The sequence below is a fragment of the Rhodotorula graminis genome, assembly GCF_001329695.1.
Source record: "Rhodotorula graminis WP1 unplaced genomic scaffold RHOBAscaffold_3, whole genome shotgun sequence".
In the NCBI taxonomy this organism is placed as follows: Eukaryota; Fungi; Basidiomycota; class Microbotryomycetes; order Sporidiobolales; family Sporidiobolaceae; genus Rhodotorula; species Rhodotorula graminis.
Window position 1 is genome coordinate 1,234,309 of NW_017264930.1, and position 21,798 is coordinate 1,256,106.

Genomic DNA, 21,798 nt, shown 5'->3' on the forward strand with positions numbered 1-21,798 from the left:
GCCGAGATTGGCCAGTCCGGCGAGGAGAAGCCGGGGGGCGAGCTGGGCGCGGCAGCGTGGGGGGAAGGGAGAGGCGGCAGCGGCTGGTGCAGGCTCTGCTCGGGGGGCTGCTGTGCAGAGCGCACCACCGTACAGCCGCACTCCTCGAGAGAGACGAGGTGAGGAAGTCGCCGCGCCGAGCCGACACGCGCCGCTGTCAGACGATAGCTCGCTCACCTCCTCCCTCCCAACAGCCAGCCATGTCCGAGACCAAGCAGTATACCTGGGACGACCTCCGCACCGAGGGCGCAAAGTCCAAGGACGGCCTCCTCATGCTCATCCACGGCAAGGGTGCGTCCCCCCTCCTCCTCCTCGCGCCACCACCTCGTTCTCACCCACCTCCCTGCCCCGCAGTGTACGGCATCTCCAAGTTCCTCGACGAGGTGAGCTCTCCAGCGTGTCCTCCACCACCCTCTTCCACAGCCCCACGCGAGCTGACACACGCTCTCCCTCGCAACAGCACCCGGGCGGCGACGAGGTCCTCTTTGGCGAGGCAGGGCGCGACGCGACCGAGGCGTTCGAGGACGTCGGCCACTCGGACGAGGCGCGCGAGATCCTCGACAAGTACTACGTCGGCGAGGGCCCCGAGGTGAGCTCTCACTTTCGTCTGCCTCGTTCGACCGGGAGCAGGACGGCGACGAGGTGCGAGGTTGCCGGACGCGGCGCGCCGGCCTCGGTCGCGCTCGTCTCGAGCTCAGCTGCAGCCGTGTGCGCGCCTGCACTGCTCTCCGTGCGGCTGGTCGACCCCGGCGACGTTGCCGCGGCGGCGCGACCTCCTCTCGACACCGCCCCCTCCTCCTCCTCCGGCACCGCGACCCAGCCCTCCTTTGGCCGAGCACTGACTCGTACTCTCTGCGCCGCAAACAGGGCACGGCCAAGGGTGCCGCACCGGCAAAGTCGGCGCGCGAGGCGGCGGGCAAGGCAGAGGGGTGCGTCGGCTCTCTCTCGTGCCTCTCGGCGCACGCGCACTTTCTCGCATGCGTGAGCCGAGTAGTCCTCAATGCGGGCCTGACCCACTTGTGCTCGTGCAGCGGCGGCTTCACCTACCTCCTCCCCTTGGCCGCCATCGCCGCCTGGTTCGCCTACAAGTACGCCCCTCTCTCTCTCCCTCGCTCCTCTTCCTCCTACCTCGTACTGACGCCTCGTCCCCTCGCGCAGGTTCTACTCGTCCAAGGACCAGTAGACTCGCTCTCGGTAGACGTCGACCGGCTCGGTGGCCCCCCCTTTGTCGTTTCCTTCCCTCCTCTTTCCCTTTCTCCTCTCGCAGTAGTACCCTTGGCCCTCCCCTTCCCCTCTCCCACACACTCTCTCTCGGTCCACTCCAGGGCGGTATAGCAACCTCGTTTGTCGCATCATCTCGTCGACCGTCTCGAGCGAGGTAGAGAGAGCGTGAGAGCGAGTGCAAGGCTCTCGAGACAAGGGCCCGATGAGGTGGACGAGGGTCTATGATCGAGTGGTTGCAGGGGCGAGGGCGACGAGGAGGGACATGAAGGGAGTGGTGCGCGGGAAGGACGAGACGGCGAGAGGGACAAGAGGGCGAAAGGGCTGGGCGCGCAACATTCACCTGCCGTGCCGAGGGTGCTGTGCGGACGCGTGCATCGAGGCGAATCAGCACGTCGCTCATCTCGAGAGCGAGAGAGAGACAGCCGAGGCCGAGGGAGAGAAACGATCGCGACGCACCCAAGTCCCGTACAGCTGCCCGGCGCTCTCCTTGCCCGTCACGGGCCTGAACGCGTCGAACGGCTCGACAACATCGTCGAGCCCGTCGTCCTCGGGCACGGCCATGGTCGGCGGCGCACGCCCATGCGCGGTGGAGCTCGTGCGCGCGCGAGCGCCCTTGAGCGCGCTGCGCAGCGGGACGTCGCCGGCCGAGCTCGAGGTCGACGTGGCCGACGACTCGGTGCCCGAGGCGGACGAGGACGAGGCGGGGACCGAGGCGGACCAGGCGGCGATGCGCGAAGCTTTGGCCGGTGGGAGGAGCGGCTTGGGCGGGAGGACGGGCGGCGCAGGTGCGGGTCCGGGCGGGACGGGGCTCGAGCGCGGCCGGCGAGAGGGGAGGTCGAAGCTCGAGTCGGCCTCAGGCGCGAGGAGGCTGTCGAGAGGAGCGATGTCAGTCGGTGACTGAGGGACATGAGAAGCGTCGAGGGAAAGTGGGACGCACTGGTTCTGCCGGAACGAGTCGCCGATGCTGCGCCTCCTCGCCGCCGACGACGACGACGGACGCTCGATGCGCTCCCACTCGGCGTCGCCCGTGTCGTCCTCGTCGACGTACTGCTGGCGATGCTGCGGCTGCTGCTGCTTGTGCCGCTGCTGCTGGGCGAGCTTGGTCGAACGAAAGCGCGCCTCGATGAGGTCGGCTTCTTCGCGGGCAATGCGGCTGCGACAACATGTGGTCGTAGTCAGTCCGGGCTCACATACAGTGAGAGAGAAGGACAGACGAGAGAGAGGTGGACGCACGCAGCAAGGTCCTTGCGCTCCCTCAAGAGCGCCGCCTCGTCCTCCTTCTCGACCCTCGCGACGCTCGCACGCCTGCCCCTCGCCGCCCCACCCTTGCCGAGCGACCGATACGTGTTGTACCCGTCGTCGTCGTCGCCGCGTCCACCGCCGTCGTCCCGCCCTCGACTCGCCGAGCGGTCCCTGCCCCGGCTCGACGACCGCTCTCGGTCCCTCCTCGAGCCTCGCCCACCTCCTCCACCACCGCCGCCACCACCGCGCCGCCCGTCCCGCGAGTCGGCCTCGCTCGCGTAGCTGTCCCGCCGACCGCGCAACGATGCCCTCGGCGGCGGCGGCGCGGCGTCGTCGTCGCTCCCGGACCCCTCCGAGCCCGAGTCAGACGGCGTCGGCGCGCGGTCGCGGTACCGCCCTGCGTCGCCCCGTGCGCCGGCCCGCGATGGAGCGCTCCGCGTTGCCGTCGAGGCAGGCGCAGGAGGAGGGGCGTAGTCGGCGGGCGAGGCCGTCTCGTCCGAGTAGTCGCTCGGGGCTGATGGCGCCGACGGGCGCGGCTGCTGCTGCTGCGGCTCGCGAGGTGGCGTGTACGAGCCGTACGACGAGGACGGAGGAGGAGGAGGATAGGCCGCGTAGGACGAGGGAGCGGGAGGAGGCGGCTGAGCCGGGTACGGCGGCGCGCCTGGAGCGGGGGGAGGTGCGCCGGGGTAGTAGCCCGGCTGAGGCTGAGGCTGCTGCGGCGCCGGCGGGTACGACGGCACGGGCGGCGCTCGCTGCTGCTCGTAGTACTGCTGACCGGGCGCCGCCGGCGCAGGAGGTCCGGGCGCAGCCGGCGGGCCGTACGAGCTCGCGTGCTGCAGCGTCGGCGGCGGCGACGGGTAGCCGAGGTGCTGCGGCTGCTCGACAGCCTGCGCCTGCGGTGGTGCGACAGGTGCGGCGACAGGCGGCGGCGGCGGCGGCGGTGCAGGTGCAGGCGGCGTCGAGATCTGCCAGATCCACTGGCCGTCCGTGCCGGGCACCCATTGCCCGACCGAGCCCTGCGACGGCGGCGCACTCGCCGCTTGAGCCGGCGCAGGTGCGGGTGACGTCGCCAGCTGTAGCGGTGCGGGCGCTCGAGCCGGCTGCAGCGACGGCGACGGCGCGCCGTACGGCTGCGGCGACGCCGAGAGGGCCTGCGGCGGCTGCGGCGGCGCGCCGTAGTAGCTCGCCGGGCGCGCAAGTGCGGGCGACGGCGCCGGCGGCTGGCGGTACTGCTCGGCCCAGTAGGGCTGTGGCGGTGGCGAGGGTCCGAGCGGCTGAGCCGGCGTCGACGTGCGCGGTGGGGCGAACGAGGGGAGGACGGGTGGAGGTGGGCCGGGAAAGGGAGGGTACGACGCGGGTGGCTCGCTCGGCGCGGGCGTCGGGGCGTACCCGCGAGGAATGCCCTCGCCGTAGGTCGACGCCGGCGGCTCGTGCGACGCGCCGTAGCTCGACGACGGGTAGCGCTGAGGCGGCAGCGGCGGGCTCTGCGCGCTCGGCGGCCAGCCTGGCTGCTGCTGCGCAGGTGGACCTTGCTGAGGCGGCTGCGGTGGCCAAGCCGAGTAGGCGGGACCGGGCTGTTGGGCGAGGCCGGGCTGGCCCTGGGGCGGTGCGCCCTGCTGGCCGTAGTAGCTCGGCTGCTGCTGTAGCTGAGGAGGAGGCGAGAACGCCTGCTGCTGCTGCTGCGGCGGCGGTGGCGGCGGGTAGCCGAACGATGGCGCTTGAGGCGGCGGCGCGCCTGGTTGGCCGTACGGCGCGCTTGCGGACGGGTAGTTGGGCTGACCGTACTGGATCGAGCCGCCATAAGAAGAAGGAGGGGCTGCAAGAGGGAGAACGGCCGTCAGTTGCGGACGCTGAAGGAGAAGGGGAAGGAGAGACGCACCAGCCGGATAGCCCTGCTGACCTGGCCCGCCGTACCCTCCCTGCCCACCTTGCCCTTGCCCCTGCCCGTAGCCTCCAAGTCCTGCTGGCGCCGCCTGCTGCCCTGCGCCCGCTCGGCCCGCCGTCGCCGGCCCGCCACCGCCTGCCGCCGCCCCGTCGCCCGGCCACGCATCGTCGGCGTACGGGTCTCCTGCCGCATCGTCGCCGCCGTAGCCCGTCGCAGCTGGCGCCGCACCGCGCGACTTGCGGCTCGACGCCGTCGTGACCGACGAGGGCGGCGCCGCCGTGCTCCTCCTGCTCGAGCGCGACGGCACCGCCGAGAACGCGTCGTCGTCCGTCGCCACGCCGTCGCCGTCGCCGTACGACGAGTCGTCGACGGCGCTGTCCCGCCGAGACGAACGACGCGCCGACGACGAGTAGCCGTCGTCCTTGACCGCCGCGCTGCTGCGTGTCCTCGACCGCGACGAGCGGCGCCGGTCGCTGCGGCGGTCGCGCCCGTCGTCACGATCGCGGTCGCGGTCGCGGTAGTCGTCGCGGTCCCGAGTCGAGCGAGACGAGCGCGTGCGCGACGAGGATCGGTCCCGGTCTCGGCGGTCGTCTCGGTCGCGGTGGGACGACGAGTACTTGGACGACGAGGAGGGCATGCGGTCGATGGAGGATGTCGAGGACGAAGAGGATGGGAGGCAGGTGAGAAAAAGGAGGCGACGGCGGGCCGAGGTAAGGACGGCGGAGAAGCCGCGGACTGGCGAGACGAGCCGAGTCGAGTGCGGCGGCGAGGACGACGACGGGAACCTGCTGGACGACGAGCGGTTCAGTGCGGCTCGGCGAAGAGAGTAACAGGACAAGCGACGCACTGACACGAACCCTCCTGCACTGCACAGCGAGGACGAGGAAGAGGGAGAGGAGCGGCGACACCGAGGGCGACGGCGGCCAGCCGCAGCCCGACTCCTCTCTCCTGCCCCCTCGCGAGCCGGTCCGCGGACGTTCCGGAGGACAGCCGCCCGCCGCTCGCCGCCCGCCGCCGTCGCCGTCGCGCCGTCCGTCCGCGGCCCGTGCGCGTGTCGCACGTCTCCCCACCTCCCTCGCGCCCTCAGCGCCGCTCCCTCGACTTTCGACAACGAGCACCTGCACAGTGAAAGACGACGACACCGACGGCCGACCCGAGTCAACGACGGCGCGCCTCACGCCTCGTGCACGAGCGCCGTTCGGGCCCTCGCGGGCCGACCGGGCGCCCGCAGCGCCTCGAGGCGGCGATCGCGCTCGTCCTGCGCGCCGACGGGGTCCGTGTCGGACTTGGTCGGCGGGACGAGCTTGGCGGGCGCGGTCGGCGTGGTCGGCGTGGGCTGGGGGGACGAGGTGGACGACGCGGACGAGCGCGGGAAGAGGGAAGGGGAGGGGAGCGAGTGGAGCGTCTTGAGCGCGGCCGAGAGCTCGCCGAGCTGCGTTACACGTGCGGTCTCAGTGTCGACCGAGAGAGAGCGCGCTCGAGAGAGAGAGAGAGGAGGGGGCGCACCTGCGCCATGATGCCCTCGACGCCCTCCTCGCGGCGCGCAAACTGGTCGGCGCTGTCCTCGTACGCCCTTGCGACGCGCTCGCGCTGCTCCTTGGTGCGGTCGCCGAGGCCGCCGTCTCTGCCCGCCTTGGCCGCGCCCGCTTGCGGTGGGGACGAGGGCGCTGCAGTGGGGCGCTCGGCGGCGGCGAGCGTGTCGATGGCCGGGATGCGCTCGAGGCGCGAGTGGGCCGAGGCGATGCGGGCCTGGATGGCCTTGACCGTGTCGAGCTGGCTGAAGATGCGCTGGGTCGACGACAGGGTCGAGGTCGGCGAGTGGTGGGGGGATGAGGACGAGGGCGACAGCGGGTAGGCGACGGGGCCACGGTCGATGAAGCTGCCGGCGTCCGAGTCGGCCTTGAGCGTGCTTGACTGGCCCTGAGCCGCGTACTGGCCTCGGCCGAGCTGCTCTTGCTGGCGGTGCGGGTCGTCGCTCGATGAGACGAACGAGGCCGGCGAGTCGTGCAGGCCTCGCTCTAGCGGCTGCGAGGCATGGCCGAGGTCGATCTCGAGGTGCGGTGGAGCATGCAGCGGCGTCACAGGGAGCGACACGCTCATGTTGGCGGGTCGAGTCGGGGGCAGACAGCCGAGGAGGAGCCCGCCCTGCTCTCGCTCAACGAACGAGCCTCTCTTTCTCTCACTGGGAGCGGTCCATGCACAGGCTAGTATACGACAGGGAGAGAGGCAGCTCTACAACTTGGACCCCTTGTGTGCGCTCGACTCGTCGCTCTCCTTGCGGTGCACGAGCGTGCTCGGCGCGACGCCAAACTCGGGCGGCACCTCGATCCCTTGCTCGGTCGCGATCACTCTGCGGACAGCGATCGCGTGTCAGTGTGCAGGACGGGCGAGAGGAGCGCAGGAGAGAGGCGGGACGGACCGGATGAGGGCAAAATGGTGGACTGCGCGCACGCACTCGGTGTCAGCTTGGCGCAGTCGAGAGGGCGTCGTCGGAAAGGAAGGAGAGGGACGCACCGGCATGGAAGCTCGCGAACCACAGCTCGCGCGCAAACGAGCTCCCGACCTCGACCTCGAACGGCGTCGTCGCGTGCAGGCGGACGGCGCGCTCCGGGTCGACGCCGTGGCCCTCGCGCGTGACTTCGGCGAGTTGGGCGCGCAGCTGCTGGAACGACTCGACGCACGCGGCGTGCGACGTCTCGGCGGCGAGGTTGCGGGACCGGATGTCGTACGAGAACTCGATCGGCGAGGACGACGACGCGGAGGCGCGAGAAGTGCCGTCGAGGAGGAGGCGGTAGTGGTCGGCGAGGTGGCGAGCGTGCTTGCCGATGGTCGAGCCGCTGCTGAGCTGGCTGGCGAAGGTGATGTGCTCGTCCGACGTCACGCTCGTCGAGAGGAGCGAGATGAACGAGTCGATGAAGTGGAGCGCGACGAGGTACAGGACCTCGGTCGGGTTCTGTGCGCCGGTTGCGGCACTGCTGAGTGCCTCTGCGCTGGCGAGTGCGGCCATGAGGCGACGAGTGGCGGGACACAGAGCCAAGTCCGACAGGCGCGAACCGGTCGCTCGGGTCGGCTACCCGCCAGCGCTTCGTCAGCTAGCAGGCGGCTCTTGCACTGCATGGGGAGACCTCTGTACACGCTGCAGAGCAGCCGCGTCGCGTCCCGGTGGTGTCGTCGCTCCTCCTCGCCTCGCGGCCGACCTTCATCTCTCCGAGCCTCTCTGCCCCGCGCGCCTCGCTCGGCTGCGATCAAGTCGACGGTATTGCGCTCAGACCAGCTACTGCTTTGCCGACGCGGAACGGCCGCGCCTTCCGACGAGGACTGCCGCGCGAGGCGATGTCCTTTTCGTCGCCTCGGCCGCTCGCCTCCGTCTCGTTGCCTCTTCTCCTCCTCGCCCTCGCTCAGACGTGCTCAAGCTTCGCCATGCTCCTTTCGACCCTGTTCTTCGTCCTGAGCGCCTCTCTCGCCCTCGCCGACGTCAGTCACGGTGCGTCTCCCTCCCTTCCTTTCCTCTCCTTCTCGCCGACTGACTCCCTCCTCGGCCCAGCAGACGACGGCAAGACCGCGATCTCCGACTCGCAGTCCCGCAAGGAGGACCTGCGCGACATGTCGCTCAAGGAGATCTGCTACCGCAACCTGTACGCCGACGTCGGTGCGCCACCTCTTTCCACTCGTCTTTTTCGCCGCCTCGGAGCGCGCACTGACACCTCGCCCGACGTACAGACGCCTTCACCGTCAAGCACTCGACCGAGGCGCTCATCTCCGACAGTGCGCCGACCTCTCCCCCAAGCCTCATCAACGCGCACGCACTGACCCTCGTCCGCTCGATCCTCGCAGCGCACGGCAAGGCGGTCTTCCTCTCGGACGGCATCAAGAAGGCGTTCGACGACGTCGAGTACTACTACGAGGAGTTCTGCTACAAGAAGGTCAAGGCCCGCAAGCGCTCGGACGACGGTGCGCCCCCTCTCGTCCTTTCTCTCAGTCAGGCCCGACACCTCGCTGACCGCCGCCTCGCCCGCCTTTCTCCCATCTCGCCTGCCCACCCATAGTCTCCAAGCACTCGGGCCTGCTCGTCGGCCGCCAGCTCGGCGTCCCCGTCACGCAAGGCGGCCTCTCGAGCTCGTTCGGCGACGACGTCGGCGGCGTGCCGCACTCTTCGGCCGACTCGATCCTCGCCGACCGCAGCACTGGCCTCAACGCCGACGGCGACCAGCTTACGGCCGATGGCAAGACCGGCGCGAGCTCGTCGCCCGTGATCCTGCGCCTCAAGGCGCGCCAGGTCGACTCGACGCAGCTCGGCGCGGGCAAGGGCGTCGAGCGCCGCTCGCCCGGGTGGATCGTGCGCGTGCTGCGCATCGTGTCAGGTCAGTGGGACGGGCACGACGACGGCGACGAGGGGGCGGGCGGCGAGGGAGAGGGGTGCGAGGAGGGTCAGGAGGAGAGGGGCGTCGACGACGGGCCGCAAGGGTGCGTCCTGCTCTCTCTTTCCCTCGCCCGAGTGGCGTACGTGGCGTGACGAGCGTGAGCTTACACTGGCTTGCCCCTGCAGAGGCCTCCTGTTCGAGTGAGCGCACCGAACCTCTCCTCGTTCTCTTTCCCGCTTGGCTTTCTTCCCCTCTCGCTCGTCCCTCCTCCTCGTCGGTACCTCGTCGGCTTGTCGTGCTGTAGCGTTCTCGATCTGCATCCTTTCTTTCTCTCTTCTTCGTCGTCCCGAGAGATCTCGAGCGAGAGGAAGCGGCGCTCCGGATCTTTCTCTCGGTCTCTGTCGCTCACGTCGTCTCGCCGGGCAATCGTCGAGACCGCACAGACTGCAGCACAGAGAGACAGAAAGCTACGGTGGGCAAGAAAGGCAAGAAGGGTCTGTCGCCGGCTCGAGAAGAGGCTTCGTAACTGCGACCGCAGTGAGAGAAGGGTCAGGCGACGAAAGAGAGACGGCAGGTCGAGCGGGGACGTACGTCGAGGGCTCAGGTCGTCGCGTCGAGCTTGTCGAAGGCGTCGGTGCCCGTCGGCGAGTTGGCGAGGGCGGCGAGCTCGTGCGAGCCGGGGCCCGAGGCTTGGTCGACCGTCTGGTTCGTCGCGACTGTGCGTACGAAGCGCTCCTCGATCAGTACGACGCTTGAAGGAGAGCGCAGACACCGAGAGAGGAACGAGCGCGACGCACCGCTGCCGCTCGTCGACCCGACCGTGCCCGCCTTGACGCTCCACCCTGCTCCTCCTCCCTCGCCGCTCGCACTCCTCCCTACCGCCGCCCACGCCCCAGGCTCGTAGCACGCCTCCAGGTAGACGGCACGCGTCGCGTTGAAGGTCGTCTTGCGGCCGGACGAGAGGTGGAAAGGGGTGCCGCCGGCTGCGAGTGGACGAGGGACGTGAGCTCGACGGCGAGAGAAAGATGGAGATGCGGGGACGCACCGTCTTTGAGCGAGAGAGAGGCGAGGAGGTCGACCGAGAGCGACACTGCGGCGTTCGGGGACCGAGAATAGGTCAGCCCGTCGCCCGAAGAAAGTGGCGCTCGACCCTCTCGAGACCGTCCCGACGCACCCGCACCGCCGAGCACCTCTCGGATGCACACCTCCCTCTCGCCCTCGCTCCTCTCGAACGCCCTGTGGTCGAACACGAGCGCTCCGGCGCTGTCCTGGCGCAGCGCGGCCGGGAAGGACGAGGGCGAAGACGGCTGGCTCGGGGGAGGAGAGGGCGGTGCGGGCGAGTCGAGCGGGGCGAGAGGGTAGGCGCGGTAGGGGGCTGCGACCGGCGCTGTGGGTACAGTAGGTCAGTGTGAGGCGAGAGACTGAGAAGAGAGAGAGATGAGGGCGCACCGAGGGCGAGCGCTTGGGCGACGAGGAAGAAGGGCGCCAGGACGACGGCGACGGCGCAAACGCGGAGCATGTCGGCTGGCGCTCGTCCGGGGAACGACGAGGTCGACGGTGGTGAGGGCGAACGAGACGAGGGAGAGGACGAGCCGGTGACTGCGAGGGAGGGTCATCAGCCCGGGGAAGAAGTCGGGACGGACCCGGGATTCACGGCCGGAGCCTTCCAGACGTCGTCGCACGATCGCCGCAGCGCAACGAGCAGCTCGAGCCGTGATCGAGAGCTGCCGCGAGAGAGCGGTCGCCAGCTCGCGACGAGAGGCGGAAGCACCACCCGGTGTGACGGCGCTCACGCTGCTGTGCAGGCGCTCGAGAGCAGAGCTCTGAGGCACTATGCGCAGCACACCTGCCGGCTCAGAGGCGAGTCGCGGCGGACGAGGGCGGGTTGAGCGAGTGCGAGCGAGGACGAGGAGCGCGAGGCAGCATCGCCCAGCGGCGCGCCAGAGTTGCGCTTAGACGCTCGAGGACTAGCCTGCCTGCAGCTCGAGCAAGCCCGCACTGGCAGCAGAGGCAGGCGAGGACTGGGAAGGAGAGGAGGACGCCGACGACGACGACGCGACTACTCGTCGTCGTCACACGACCGCTCGCTCTCGCTGAGCTGCTTGCAGGAGACGCCGACAGTGTTCAGTGTGGTCTGATTGACCAGCTCGAGCAAGTCCTCGCCCTCATCGGGTGCGTCCTCCCTCTCCTTCTCCTCTCCCCCACCTCGAGCCTCACCCGCTCACTCTCGGCTGTCCACAGCGTCAAGCGCCGAGCATGTACTTTCCCTCGCCCCTGCCGACCACTCGCCTCTCGGTCTCGACCTCGGCGCTCCCCGTCGGGCCCGCCCCAGCCCAGCCGACGCGCCCGTACAAGACGCCCGGCCGGCCGTCCAAGGGCAAGTTCAAGGACTCGCTCGGCGGCCTGCTCGAGGAGGAGGGCGAGGAGATCATCGACATTGCGCGCGGGCCCGACTGCGACAACGACGGCGACGGCGACGACGCGGCGTCGCTCCCAGCCGGCGCGAGGTCGCTCTGGGCTTCGCTCGGCAGGGAAGAGTTCAGCGTGTGGTCCACTCGGGTGCGTCCTCCTTTCGCTCACACTCGTACCTCCACCTTTGCCCCAGCTGACCGCGCCTCATGACGGCAGCCCAAGGTCGTCCTCGCCAAGCTCCGCCGCACGCCCTTCTCGCTCCGCACCCACGGCTCGAACGCGTCCATCCACTTTCACGGCCCGACCCGCATCATCGTCACGACCTCGACGGGCCACCACCTCGTCTACTCGATCGTTCCCGCCTCCACCGCCGCGACGACGGGCCGGCGACCGACCACCAACGAGGTATATGTCCTGCCCGGCGGCGACAAGGCGCAGGAGGCTTGGCCAAAGGGGGCGGGAGAGGGGCAAGAGCTGCAGGGGATCGTGATCCGCGGCGATGGCGAGCGAGGGATGGCGATTGGCGAGGGCGTCGGCTGGTGCGTCCCCTCCCCCTTTCCTCCCGCGCCAACGAGCGCAGCAGGCTGACCTCTCCTTCCCTGCGCAGCGTCTGCGTCACCCCGTCCGATCTCCTCGTCGCCGTCCAGGACCCACCCATCCTCCGCATCGTGCCCTTTCCCTCGCCCGTCGCCCCCGAATCGTCCGCCTCGACCTCGACCTCGCGCCTGCCGACGTTCGGCAAGGCGCCCGCCGCGCCGAGCCTCCAGCGTCGGACGAGCGGGTGGGAGAGCTTGCCGCAGGGCTTGGGCGCGCAGGAAGGCGCGAGCGACGCGGTGCCGCTGAGCGAGTGGGAGTGGCTCGTCGGGCGGGATCGAGACGACGGTGCGCCCTCAACCCTCTTGCGCTCCTCCTCTTCCTCGTGCCTGACATGAGCTCTTCCACACAGTCACCATCACCTCGCTAATCGCGCTCGCGCCTCCACCTTCCGCCACAACGCCCGACGCGCCCAGCCCTCCTCCTCTCCGACAGCAGCCCTCGTACTCGTCCCTGCGCTCCCACAGCAGCGTCCCCCCTCCTCCGCCCCCCACACCTCGTCAGCCGACGACCTTTATCCTCCTCACCTCGGACGGCCGCGCCTACCTCGTTCGCTGGGCGCCCCCACCTCGTCCTCCTCCGCCATCCGCGACCGCCACCCCGACGGGCGCCTCGGGCTCGCTCGCGCGCGCGCACGCGGCAGCAGGCGCGAGCAGCACGAGCTTGCTCCTGTCGCCGTCGTCGGAGAGCGGCGGTGGCCCGTTCGCGTTCGGGCCTGGGCAGGGGCCGGGCACGCCCGGAGGAGGAGGTGGGGCGGGCGCCGGCGAGCGGTGGACGTGGGAGGGCGTGTGCTTCCACCCGAGGGTGCCGGTGGGCAAGAGCGGCAAGGGCGAGGACGAGCGGGAGGGCCAGAGCGGGCTCGACGTCGAGAAGCAGGAGAAGGAGCTCGACCGGGGCAAGGGCGCGAGCTGTGCGGCGGTCAACGAGGTCATGGGGCTCGTCGCTGTCGGCTGCGAGGAGTACGTCCTCAATCCTTTCAAGGGCTCGTGTCCCTCGGCCTCGAGCGACGAACTGACCTCGCGCCGTTCGTCCGCAGCGGGAGCGTCGCGACCTACAACCTTCTTCCGCCGCCAGGCTCGCCGCCGAGCTCGCCACTCGACCAGCTCTCGCCGCCGAGCCTGTCGCACACGTCGGCGCTGCGCGACTCGCTCAACACGACGGCCTCGGCGCTCGCGACTGGGCCGGTGACGTGTCTCTCGTGGTGCGTCCTCGCCTCGCCCTCTCTCTCTCTCGTGCACGAGGAGCCTCACTCATGCCTCTCGCTCATCGACCGCAGGACCTCGGACGGCTACGCCCTCGCCTCGGGCTTCGCGCGCGGCTACGCCCTCTGGTCGACCTACGGCCGGCTCGGCTCGTGGTCGGTCGCCGGCGCGCTCGACTCGTCGTCGTCCGGCGGTGGAGCAGGGCACGGCGTCGAGGGCGACAAGAGCGACGCGTTCGAGGACCACTTCATGGAGGGCGTCAGGGCGTGCTTCTTCGCCCAGGGCGACGCCGAGCTCGTCGTCTTGTGCCCGCCGCCGGTCCACCCCAAGCGCAAAGGTGCGTCACGGCGTTCTCTCTTCCTCTCGTTCGGTGACTTTGCGTCACAGCAGAGCATGGTCTTGACGAGCTTCGTTCCACAGCTCACGACGAGCAGCTGTTCGTCATCCCGTTCGCCAAGAGCGCCGTCACGGCGTGCCACGCTCCCGACAACACCAAGAACGCCTTCCTCCAGACCGATGACCGCGTCCTCGTCTACCGCGGCGCCGATCAGCCCGACATGAGCGTCATCAACCCCGAGAGCGACGTCTGGCAGCACATCAAGGTGCGCCCGCGAGCCTCTTCCTCCTTGCGGCGGCGTCACCTGCCTCGTCGAGCGCCGACTGACTCTCTCCCGCATGGCGTTGTCGCTGCGGTCGTGCACAGATACCCGCCGCCTACATCGCCTCGCAGTACCCGCTCCGCTACGCCGTCATCTCGTCCGACGCCCGCCTCATCGCCGTCGCCGGCCGCCGAGGCCTGACGCATTACAACGCCCTCAGCGGTCGATGGCGCCTGTTCGAGGAGGAGCGGGACGAGGAGGCGCTCAGGGTGTGCGGCGGCATGGTCTGGTGGGGCAGCGTGCTCGTCGTCGGGTGCGAGGTCGAGGGGGAGTATCAGGTGTGTCGGCCGTCCCTCGAGCTGTCGGCGCTCTTCTGAGCCGTGAAGGAGCCGGACTGACTTCTTGACCCGCCGGATCTACAGCTGCGCCTCTTCTCGCGCGACAAGCCGCTGTCGCTCGCCGACACGCTCGAGATCGTCCCGCTCGACTCGGCGCCCCTCGTCCTGAGCGTGTTCGACTCGTCCCTGCTCGTCTACACGGCCGACAACACGTTCCACCACTTCCTCATCCGGTCGACCCGGAGCGGCGGGCCGAGGTTGCGCGTCTGCGGGAGCATCGGCTTCGAGGGGGTCGTGCAGGACCCGAGGAGGGTCAGGGGCCTGAGCTGGCTTGTGCCCAAGTCGCAGCAACGTGCGTCCCACCTCCTCCTCTCGCAGTGAAGGCGTGAGACTCGTCGAGCCGGACACCGACTCGCCCTCCTCGTACTCGCAGGGTTCGGCGACCCGGCCGACGACCTGAACGTCGCGACGATCATCTTCCTCATCTCGGGCCGCCTCGTCCTCCTACGCCCTCGTCGAGCTGCCCACGAGGAGGTCAAGTACGACCTGCAGATCTTGGCCGACCGCGTCGAGTTCTACTGGACGCACCTGCGCGGCATCGGGACGCTCGAGAACTCGCTGTGGGCGTGGGACGGCGCCAAGATCCGCGTGTGGCTCGACGCGCTCACGATCGAGAAGGTGCGCGTCGACGCCAAGCGCGACGCGTACGAGACGGTGCGCGAGAGCGTCGCCATGCCGCTCGACTTTTACCCGCTCGGTCCGTCCCCTTCTCCCTACCTCTTCCTCATTCGCCAGCTCTACGAGCCTCTTACTGATGACGGTCATGTGTGTGTGCGCAGCGGTCCTCATGGACAAGGGCATCATCGTCGGCGTCGACCAAGAGACCTCGCTCCGGCGCTCCCTCGACTTTGCCCTCTTCCGCATCATCACGACTGTGCGTCCTCTCCCCGCACCCCTCGCGCCCTCGTCCGCAGCAGTCATTGACCACACGAGCCTCCTGCTTCCTCCCGCAGACGCACCTGTTCCTCCATCACGTCCTGCGGGTCCACCTCGACCGCTCGCAAGCCCGCGAGGCCGTCCTCTTTGCGTCGCACTACCAGCAGCTCGTCTACTTCCCGCACGCGCTCGAGATGCTCCTGCACGAGGTCCTCGAGGACGAGGCCGACTCGGTCGCCGCATCATCGTCGTCGCCGAGTGCGCTCGCACCCCCTCCCGGTCAAGGAGGCCTCCTCGCCCGCGTCATCGACTTCCTCGACCACTTCGACGACTGCCTGCAGGTCGTCGTCAACTGTGCGCGCAAGACCGAGGTGACGAGGTGGGAGCTCCTATTCCGCATCGCCGGCAAGCCTCGAGAGCTGTTCGAGGTGCGCCGCCGCCCGTCCTCTTTCCTCGTCTGCCGCGCCACAGCGGTCCGACTGACTCTTTTCGCGTCGTGCACCTGCAGAAGTGCATCGCGTCGGGCTTCTTTAAAGTCGCGGCGTCGTACCTGCTCGTGCTGCACAACCTCGAGCCGGTCGAGCAGTCGAGCAAGGTGAGCCCTCTCAGTTCCTGTCTCTCCTCGTGGGCAAGCGCGGGACTGACTTTTCTCCTCGTTGCGCAGGACACGGTGAGGTTGCTCAAGGTGGCGATGGAGGCCGGCGAGTGGACGGTGCGTCCGCATGTCCTCCCCTCGACTCGCTCGGCGTCGCCCCGATGCACGGTTCCTGACCGGTCAGCGACTTTCGAATGCAGCTGTGCCGCGAGCTCCTGCGGTTCCTGTACTCGCTCGACCGCACGGGTCAGATTCTGCGCACGGCACTCAGCGAGAGTACATCCGCGTCCTCCTCTTCTCCCTACTCCCCTCCTCCCTCCCCTTCTCTGCCCCTTTCCTCGTCCGACGCCTCGTCGACGACATTCTCCGACGCGGTACGGCCCAGTACTTGCGTCCGGTTCGGCGACTGACCCTCTCGTCGCGCGCGCAGGCTCGGCCTTGCCTGGTTTCTTCCCCTCGTCCTCCTCCGCCGACCTCTCCCCGAGCGACTCTCGCCGCCCGCTCCTCGCTTCTCCTCCCTCTATCTCTGCGGCACTCGACGGCCGATCAAGCATGGACGGCGAGCGCGGCGTGCCTGTCACGGGCAGGCTCGGAGGCGACGGGCTCGGGCTGAGAGGGGTCGGCGGGAAAGATGGCGGCGGCGGCGGGACGTAGAGCGTCGGCGCGTGTCGCCATGCACCTATTCGAGTGGGACACATGGCTGGGCTGTCGACGTCCGCTGTCGAGCGCTTGCGCGCGACCTCGTCGACGCGAGAGGCTCGCAATTGCTCGATTTGAGAAGGTCGTCTCGCGCTCGCCTCTAGCACTCGCTTCGCACAGCTGTTCTCAGTCTCCTGTCGTGCTCTGGCTCCTCTCCTTGTCGCGCTTCGACGGTTGGGGTAGCTGAGCTCGGCCCCGGAGGCGCGAGCGGACGGACGGCGGACGTCGTCTCTCGCTCGCCCGCCGCCTCCCTCTTTCTCTCCTTCTTCTTCGTCGACCTCGCCTCGTCTCGCTCGGGCTCGCTCGCGGCTGGACCAGCGCGGTCAGACCCGGCTCGCACGGCTCTATAAGAAGGTGCGCCCCTCTGCCTCCCTCTGCTCGCCCGCACGCGCCCTGACCACTTTTTCCCCCTCCTCCTCCTCGCGCAGCCTCGAGTCGTGACTTGTCAAGCTCGTGCGCCTCAACTCGGCTGGTGGTCCCCTCGCCTGCTTCTCGGTGCACAGGTGCGCCCTCCTCTCTCTCTCGCCGCCGTCGTCGTATGACTCGCGCCGACCTCGTCTTCCTTCGCCCGCAGCTTCCTCGAAAAAACGACCCTCCTGCCCGACTCGCGGCCCGTCCTTCGTCGACCCTCTTCGTCCCAACCGCCGCCATTTTCCCGACCCTCTCCCGACGCCCTCGCGACGCCGCGCGAGGGTTGTGGTCGGTGAGCCTGTTGATCGCTGCCAGCATCCCCTCGACAAGGTGGTGCAGACGAGGTGCGCTCTCTCTCTCTCTCTCAGCCTCTCTCTCTCGCGGGTCTAGATCAAACCGAGAGCCTCACTGACGCCCCGTGTCCCCCCTCTCGCAGGCTGCACCGGGCTTTGGGATGGCCGTTCGGGCGAGGGCGGCGAGCGCCGGAGGAGAGGGACCCCGAGCGCAACTCGGTGGCGGGTTTGCGCACGTTGTTATGGCGAGCGGTGACAGGAGCCGGGCGTCTCCAGGCGATGCGACGGGCGACGCGCGAGACGGCGGACGTGCAACGACGACGGCGGGTGAGAGTCCTGAGTGCTGCGTTACTTGAGAGTCGACAGACGAGCGAGCACTTCTCCGAGAGCAAGCGCACGGCCGTCGCGCTTTGACCTCGCCCTCGCGCACGCCCGGACCTTCTCAAATCGCCTCAGGGCGAGTTGCTCGCGGTCTCTCGCTCCCACTTGCTCGACCGCTCTCGAAACGCTCTCGCCGGCACAAGAGAAGCAGGAAAGAGCGCGATGCAGGAGAGAGAAGGACGAGGAAGGAAGAGAGAGGGAGGCTACGAAGAGGTCAAGAAGGAGGAGGGGGAGGAGGCGAAGAGAGGCGAGAGAGGAGAGTGAGCTGCAGGCCGGCGAGGGAGAGGTCAGTCTGGGGAACGAGTGACGAGGAAAGAGAAGAGAGAGAGAGACGCACCGGACTCAGTGCCTCGAGACGGCGACGCGGCGCGAGAACAGGACAAAGCCGCGCTTCTTGACGCCGCCCTCGACCTTGCCGTCGCCCTTGCCGTCGTCCTTGTGCGACGCGTCCTTGTCGTCGCCGCCGTACGCCTTGCCGTCGTCAACCGGGTGCTTGTCGTCGCCCGAGCCGAACGAGCCGCCGCCGCCGAGGAGCGACGAGCCGAACGACGAGCCGTCGAACGCGCCCTTGCCGCCGTCGTGGTCGTCGTCGTGCTGCTGCTGATCGCCCTTGGCGTCGACGCCGTCGTCCTTCTTGCTCGACGACGAGTCGCCCTTGGACGAGTCGCCCTCGGACGAGTCGCCAAAGTCGAGGCCAAAGTCGCCCATGCCGTCGCCCTTGGAGAACGTGTCGAGGAACGAGCCCTTGCTGAACAGGCCGCTCGCGCCGCCAAACTCGCCGTCGCCGCCGCCGCCCGACTTGGACGACGAGGCGCCGAGGCCCATGCCGCCGCCGGAGAAGTTCGAGAGGTCGCCGAGGCCGAGCGAGGACGCAAAGTCGCGCTTGCCGACGAGGATGCCCGAGGACGCGTCGTCTGAGGGAGGGCGGGAGAGCGAGTGGACGGGAGGGCGCCGAGAGAGGTCAGTTCGGGAACGAGGGAGAGACGACGACAAGGGAGGAGTAGACGCACAGTCGTTCGAGTGGGAGCGCTCCTTGTACTGCTTGTAGCAGTACTCCTCGTAGTAGTACTCGACGTCGTCGTACGCCTTCTTGAGGCCGTCCGAGAGGAAGACCTGGGCGCCCTTGGCTGCGAACGAGGGAAAGGGGGACCGAGCGAGGGTCAGTTTCGGAGGTCGCCGTCGACGCGAGAGAGTCGGAGAAGCGAGGCCGCACAGTCCGAGAGGAGGAGCTCCTTCTGGTTGTGGACCTTGAAGTAGTCTGCGCGACGACGAGGGACGAGTCAGTCGCCTGCTGACCCTGGACGACGCAGAGAGAGAGAGAGCGAGGGACGCACCGACGTCGGCGTACAGGTTGCGGTAGCACACTTCTTTGTACTCTACCTCCTCGTCGAGGTCGTGCACGTTCTTCGAGCTGACCGAGGCGAGCTTGCCCGTGTCCTTGTCTGCGCGAGGAGGAAGGTCAGTCCCGCCGACGACGACGACGACGACGACGACGACGACGTGGGGAGGAGAGGGAGGGGGCGCACCGTAGCCGATCGACGCGATGGCCGAGCCGGAGAAGGCGAGCGTGGCGAGGGCGAGGGTCGAGGCGAGCATGGTCGAGGTCGGGGGAGGCGAGGGAGGGAGAGGGCGAGGTCGAGGGTGGAAGGGAGGGAAAGGAGGGAAAGAGGCGGTCCGACAGCTCGGCGGCTCTTCTGTGCTACCGAGGTGCTGCGCAGATGGCCCTCGTCTCGCCAGCGGCCGCCGCTTGATCGAGGCGAGGCTCGGCGCGCAGGGGAGGGCGAGCAGTCAAATGGCCTCGGAGCGCTTACTCGCTCGGGCAGTGCCCTTGTCAAGCTCTTCGAGTACGCCATGAAAGCGCTCCGAAGCCCTCAGAGGGCGAGATGCCAGCGTGAGGAGGCGGAGCGATGACGGCGAGCGCAGGCAGCGCGGCGCCGACGCCAAACCCTCAGGGCGGGTTGCGCGTGCGCCCAGGGCCGCACGAGACGGTCAAGCTGGCTGATAGACCCGTCCCGAGCCCACCTGGTTGGGTGGCCGAAGCTGTGCGAGCGAGAGAGGTTGCCGGCGGGGAGGACGACAGCGGTCCATCCCGTTCCCACCAGCTCCTCGGCCCCTGCTGCCGGACCGAGCATTCCAGCCTGCTGCAAGGAGCTCACACGCCAGCCAGTCGAGCGCGCAGGACGCCCCGAGCCGACGCCGCGTATCTCGCGATCCTCATCACCAAACCGATTCCTCCTCGACCACCACGGCCCTCACCGACTCGCTAGACTAGGTGCGCCGCCTGTCTTCTCCACACGGTCCTGGAGAGGACGCATGCACTGACAGCTACGCACCGCGCCGTCTCGCAGCTCGTCATGTCGTCGGCGCCCGTCTGCCGCTTCTACCAGCAAGGGCGCTGCTCGTTCGGCGCAGAGTGCCGCAACTCGCACGGCAACATCCCGACAAAGGGCAACCCGTCCACCGGCCCCGCCCCCAGCTTCAAGTGAGTCCTCGTCCTCGACCTCTCCTCGCCTCGTCGTCCCCTCGACCCGCGAGCTGACCCACCTTCGTTTTCCCGCACGCGCAGCCGCGAATCGATCGAGACCGACCTCACTGTCGAGCTACCACGGTGGGCCCTGTCGTCGTACGGGCCGGGCAAGGGCGAGCCCAACCTGCTCAAGGACCAGGACGTCAGCCCCGACGAGCTTCGCGTCCAGTTCTACGCCGCGCGCACCCAGAACAACCCGAGCCTCTATGTGCGCCCCACTTTTCGACTGTCAGGGAAGGCGGGGACAGAGTCACTGACACGTTGAACCCGCAGCCGGAGCAAGCGCTCGCGGCAAAGGCCGAAGCCGCCGTCCAGAACGCCCTCAACAACCTCGACCAGGCGCACCAGTTCGCTCTCTCCCAGTCATCCACCTCGGCCTCATCCACTGCCCCTTCCACCTCCTCTTCTGCGCCCAACCCGTTCGGCGCCGCCTCGACACCCGCTCGACCAAGCGCGTTCGGTGCGTTCGGGTCCGCCACGCCCTCGACCCCGTCCGCGTTCGGCACCAAGCCCGCCACGACCGCCTTCGGTACCCCAGCCCCCTCGGGCGGCGCCTTCAGCGCCTTTGGCTCCTCGGCGAGCAAGCCGTCGGCGTTCGGCGCGCCCGCACCAGGCGCCGCACCCGGCTCGGCCTTTGGGGCGGGAGGGACCGCCGGCTCTGCGTTCGGGGCCGGCGGCACGTCGGCGTTCAAGCCTGCGACCGGCTTCGGTGCGGCGGCTCCTGGTGCGACGAGCGGCGGCGGCGGGTTCGGCGCCTTCTCGAGCAGCGCGGGCTCGTCGTCGTCGACGCCGAGCGCGTTCGGCGGCGGCGGGTCCGCGTTCGGCGCAGGTGGAACGGCGCCTAAGCCCGCCTTTGGGGCTTCGGCGTTCGGCGCTGGCGGGACCGCAGGCGCGCCCGCCGCGTCCAATGGGTTCGGCGCTCCAGCCTTCGGGTCGAGCGCGACGCCCGCGTTCGGCTCGTCCGCCTTTGGCTCGTCGTCGTCGACGCCGGCGAGCGGCTCGGCGTTCGGCCAATCCGGGTTCGGCGCGGCGGCGTCGACGCCGGCGAGCGGGTCCGCCTTTGGAGCGTTCGGCACGGCGCCGAAAGCGGCGGCGGCGGCGACACCGGCGCCAGCGCCAGGCGGCGGGTTTGGCGCGTTCGCCGCAGGCGGTACTGCTGCCGCGAGCGCGCCGGCGTTCGGCCAGAGCGCCTTCTCCTCGGGCGGGACGGCGCCGGCGACGAGCGCGTTCGGCAGCGGCGGCACGGCCTCGACTGGGTCGGCTTTTGGCGCAGGGGGAGCGGCGCCGACAGCAGGGAGCGCGTTCGGCTCGGGCGGGACGGCGGGCGGTTTCGGCGCGTTCGCTCAGCCGGCGACGGCGCCTGCTGCCCCCGCCGGGACGGCATCTGCGTTCGGCAGCGGCGGGTTTGGAGGGTTCGGCTCCGCTCTCGGCGTCGCGCCGTCAGCGCCTGCGCCTGCGCCCATGCCTGCGTCGTCATCGTCGTCAGCAGCAGCAGGTCCTGATCCATACGCCGGCCTCGAGGAGGAGCAGGAACGAAGCGAGGAGGAGATGGCGATTTGGCGGGCGCCGCGGTTCGAGTGGGGCATGATTCCTCTGACGGCACCGCCCATCTCAGTCAGGTGAACTGGCGGCGCGTGCGTCGGAGCGTTATCTCGTGCGTCCTCTCTCCCTTTCTTTCTTCCCTTCTGCCGCCTTCTCTCCCTCGTCGTCGCCGTTAGTGCAAGACGCTCACCGTCTTTGTCTCTAGCAGATCCTGTCGACTGCAATGCCGTACTTCTGCTTAAGCATGGACCTGTCGAGAGCCGAGTCGTCGAGCGACGAGAGCGACGCTTGGACCCCCTCTCTTTCCACCGCGCTCTCGCATTCTCTCTCCTCGTCGGCAGCAGCTGCGCCGAGCGGGGCGCATCGTCGTCCAATATCGGCGGCGACAACCAGGCCATGGACGACGGCAAGGGTGACTACAAGGTCGAGGGCGGCGTCAAGAAGCGCGGCTTTGTCCTGTTCTCGCGCCGCGTCGCCGTCTCGAGGCACTGAGTCTGGTGCGTCCCTCTCTCTCTCTC

General features: G+C 69.2%; 7 protein-coding genes across 7 annotated transcripts; 4 read left to right on the top strand and 3 right to left on the bottom strand.

Moving 5' to 3' along the window:
- The first annotated feature begins 137 nt into the window (after nt 1-137).
- Nucleotides 138-1,393, top strand: RHOBADRAFT_64662 (uncharacterized protein). The gene is made up of 7 exons (XM_018418543.1): nt 138-158; nt 234-330; nt 394-422; nt 500-628; nt 907-968; nt 1,071-1,127; nt 1,198-1,393. The coding sequence occupies exons 2-7, from the start codon at nt 240-242 to the stop codon at nt 1,220-1,222; spliced, it is 393 nt and encodes a 130-aa protein (XP_018273182.1). The 5' UTR covers nt 138-158; nt 234-239; the 3' UTR covers nt 1,223-1,393.
- A 5,184-nt stretch (nt 1,394-6,577) lies between these two features.
- Nucleotides 6,578-7,397, bottom strand: RHOBADRAFT_34627 (uncharacterized protein; the record flags this gene model as incomplete). Its single annotated transcript, XM_018413213.1, has 3 exons — nt 6,578-6,740; nt 6,810-6,831; nt 6,905-7,397. 3 exons carry the CDS (start codon nt 7,395-7,397, stop codon nt 6,623-6,625), a joined length of 633 nt encoding a protein of 210 aa, XP_018273183.1. The 3' UTR covers nt 6,578-6,622.
- A 413-nt stretch (nt 7,398-7,810) lies between these two features.
- On the top strand, nt 7,811-8,955 carry RHOBADRAFT_42345 (uncharacterized protein; the record flags this gene model as incomplete). Its single annotated transcript, XM_018414047.1, has 6 exons — nt 7,811-7,874; nt 7,938-8,039; nt 8,111-8,155; nt 8,225-8,341; nt 8,437-8,854; nt 8,937-8,955. The coding sequence occupies 6 exons, from the start codon at nt 7,811-7,813 to the stop codon at nt 8,953-8,955; spliced, it is 765 nt and encodes a 254-aa protein (XP_018273184.1).
- Nucleotides 8,956-9,229: 274 nt separating this feature from the next.
- On the bottom strand, nt 9,230-9,467 carry RHOBADRAFT_52085 (uncharacterized protein; the record flags this gene model as incomplete). The annotated part of the gene is made up of 2 exons (XM_018416160.1): nt 9,230-9,277; nt 9,343-9,467. Coding segments are annotated over 2 exons (171 nt in total), but the record flags the coding sequence as incomplete, so codon positions are not given.
- A 3,396-nt stretch (nt 9,468-12,863) lies between these two features.
- RHOBADRAFT_12290 (uncharacterized protein) lies at nt 12,864-15,837 on the top strand (the record flags this gene model as incomplete). The annotated part of the gene is made up of 12 exons (XM_018412087.1): nt 12,864-12,958; nt 13,034-13,118; nt 13,176-13,277; nt 13,391-13,561; nt 13,663-13,896; nt 13,981-14,248; nt 14,330-14,653; nt 14,736-14,830; nt 14,910-15,260; nt 15,341-15,427; nt 15,497-15,544; nt 15,628-15,837. Coding segments are annotated over 12 exons (2,070 nt in total), but the record flags the coding sequence as incomplete, so codon positions are not given.
- Nucleotides 15,838-17,553: 1,716 nt separating this feature from the next.
- Nucleotides 17,554-19,113, bottom strand: RHOBADRAFT_52087 (uncharacterized protein; the record flags this gene model as incomplete). Its single annotated transcript, XM_018416161.1, has 6 exons — nt 18,991-19,113; nt 18,738-18,832; nt 18,546-18,653; nt 18,425-18,469; nt 18,222-18,338; nt 17,554-18,125 (listed from the first exon to the last, which is right to left on the bottom strand). The coding sequence occupies exons 1-6, from the start codon at nt 19,062-19,064 to the stop codon at nt 17,554-17,556; spliced, it is 1,011 nt and encodes a 336-aa protein (XP_018273187.1). The 5' UTR covers nt 19,065-19,113.
- A 325-nt stretch (nt 19,114-19,438) lies between these two features.
- RHOBADRAFT_52088 (uncharacterized protein) lies at nt 19,439-21,772 on the top strand (the record flags this gene model as incomplete). Its single annotated transcript, XM_018416162.1, has 5 exons — nt 19,439-19,483; nt 19,560-19,693; nt 19,778-19,946; nt 20,012-21,357; nt 21,622-21,772. The coding sequence occupies exons 2-5, from the start codon at nt 19,566-19,568 to the stop codon at nt 21,770-21,772; spliced, it is 1,794 nt and encodes a 597-aa protein (XP_018273188.1). The 5' UTR covers nt 19,439-19,483; nt 19,560-19,565.
- Nucleotides 21,773-21,798: the final 26 nt, after the last annotated feature.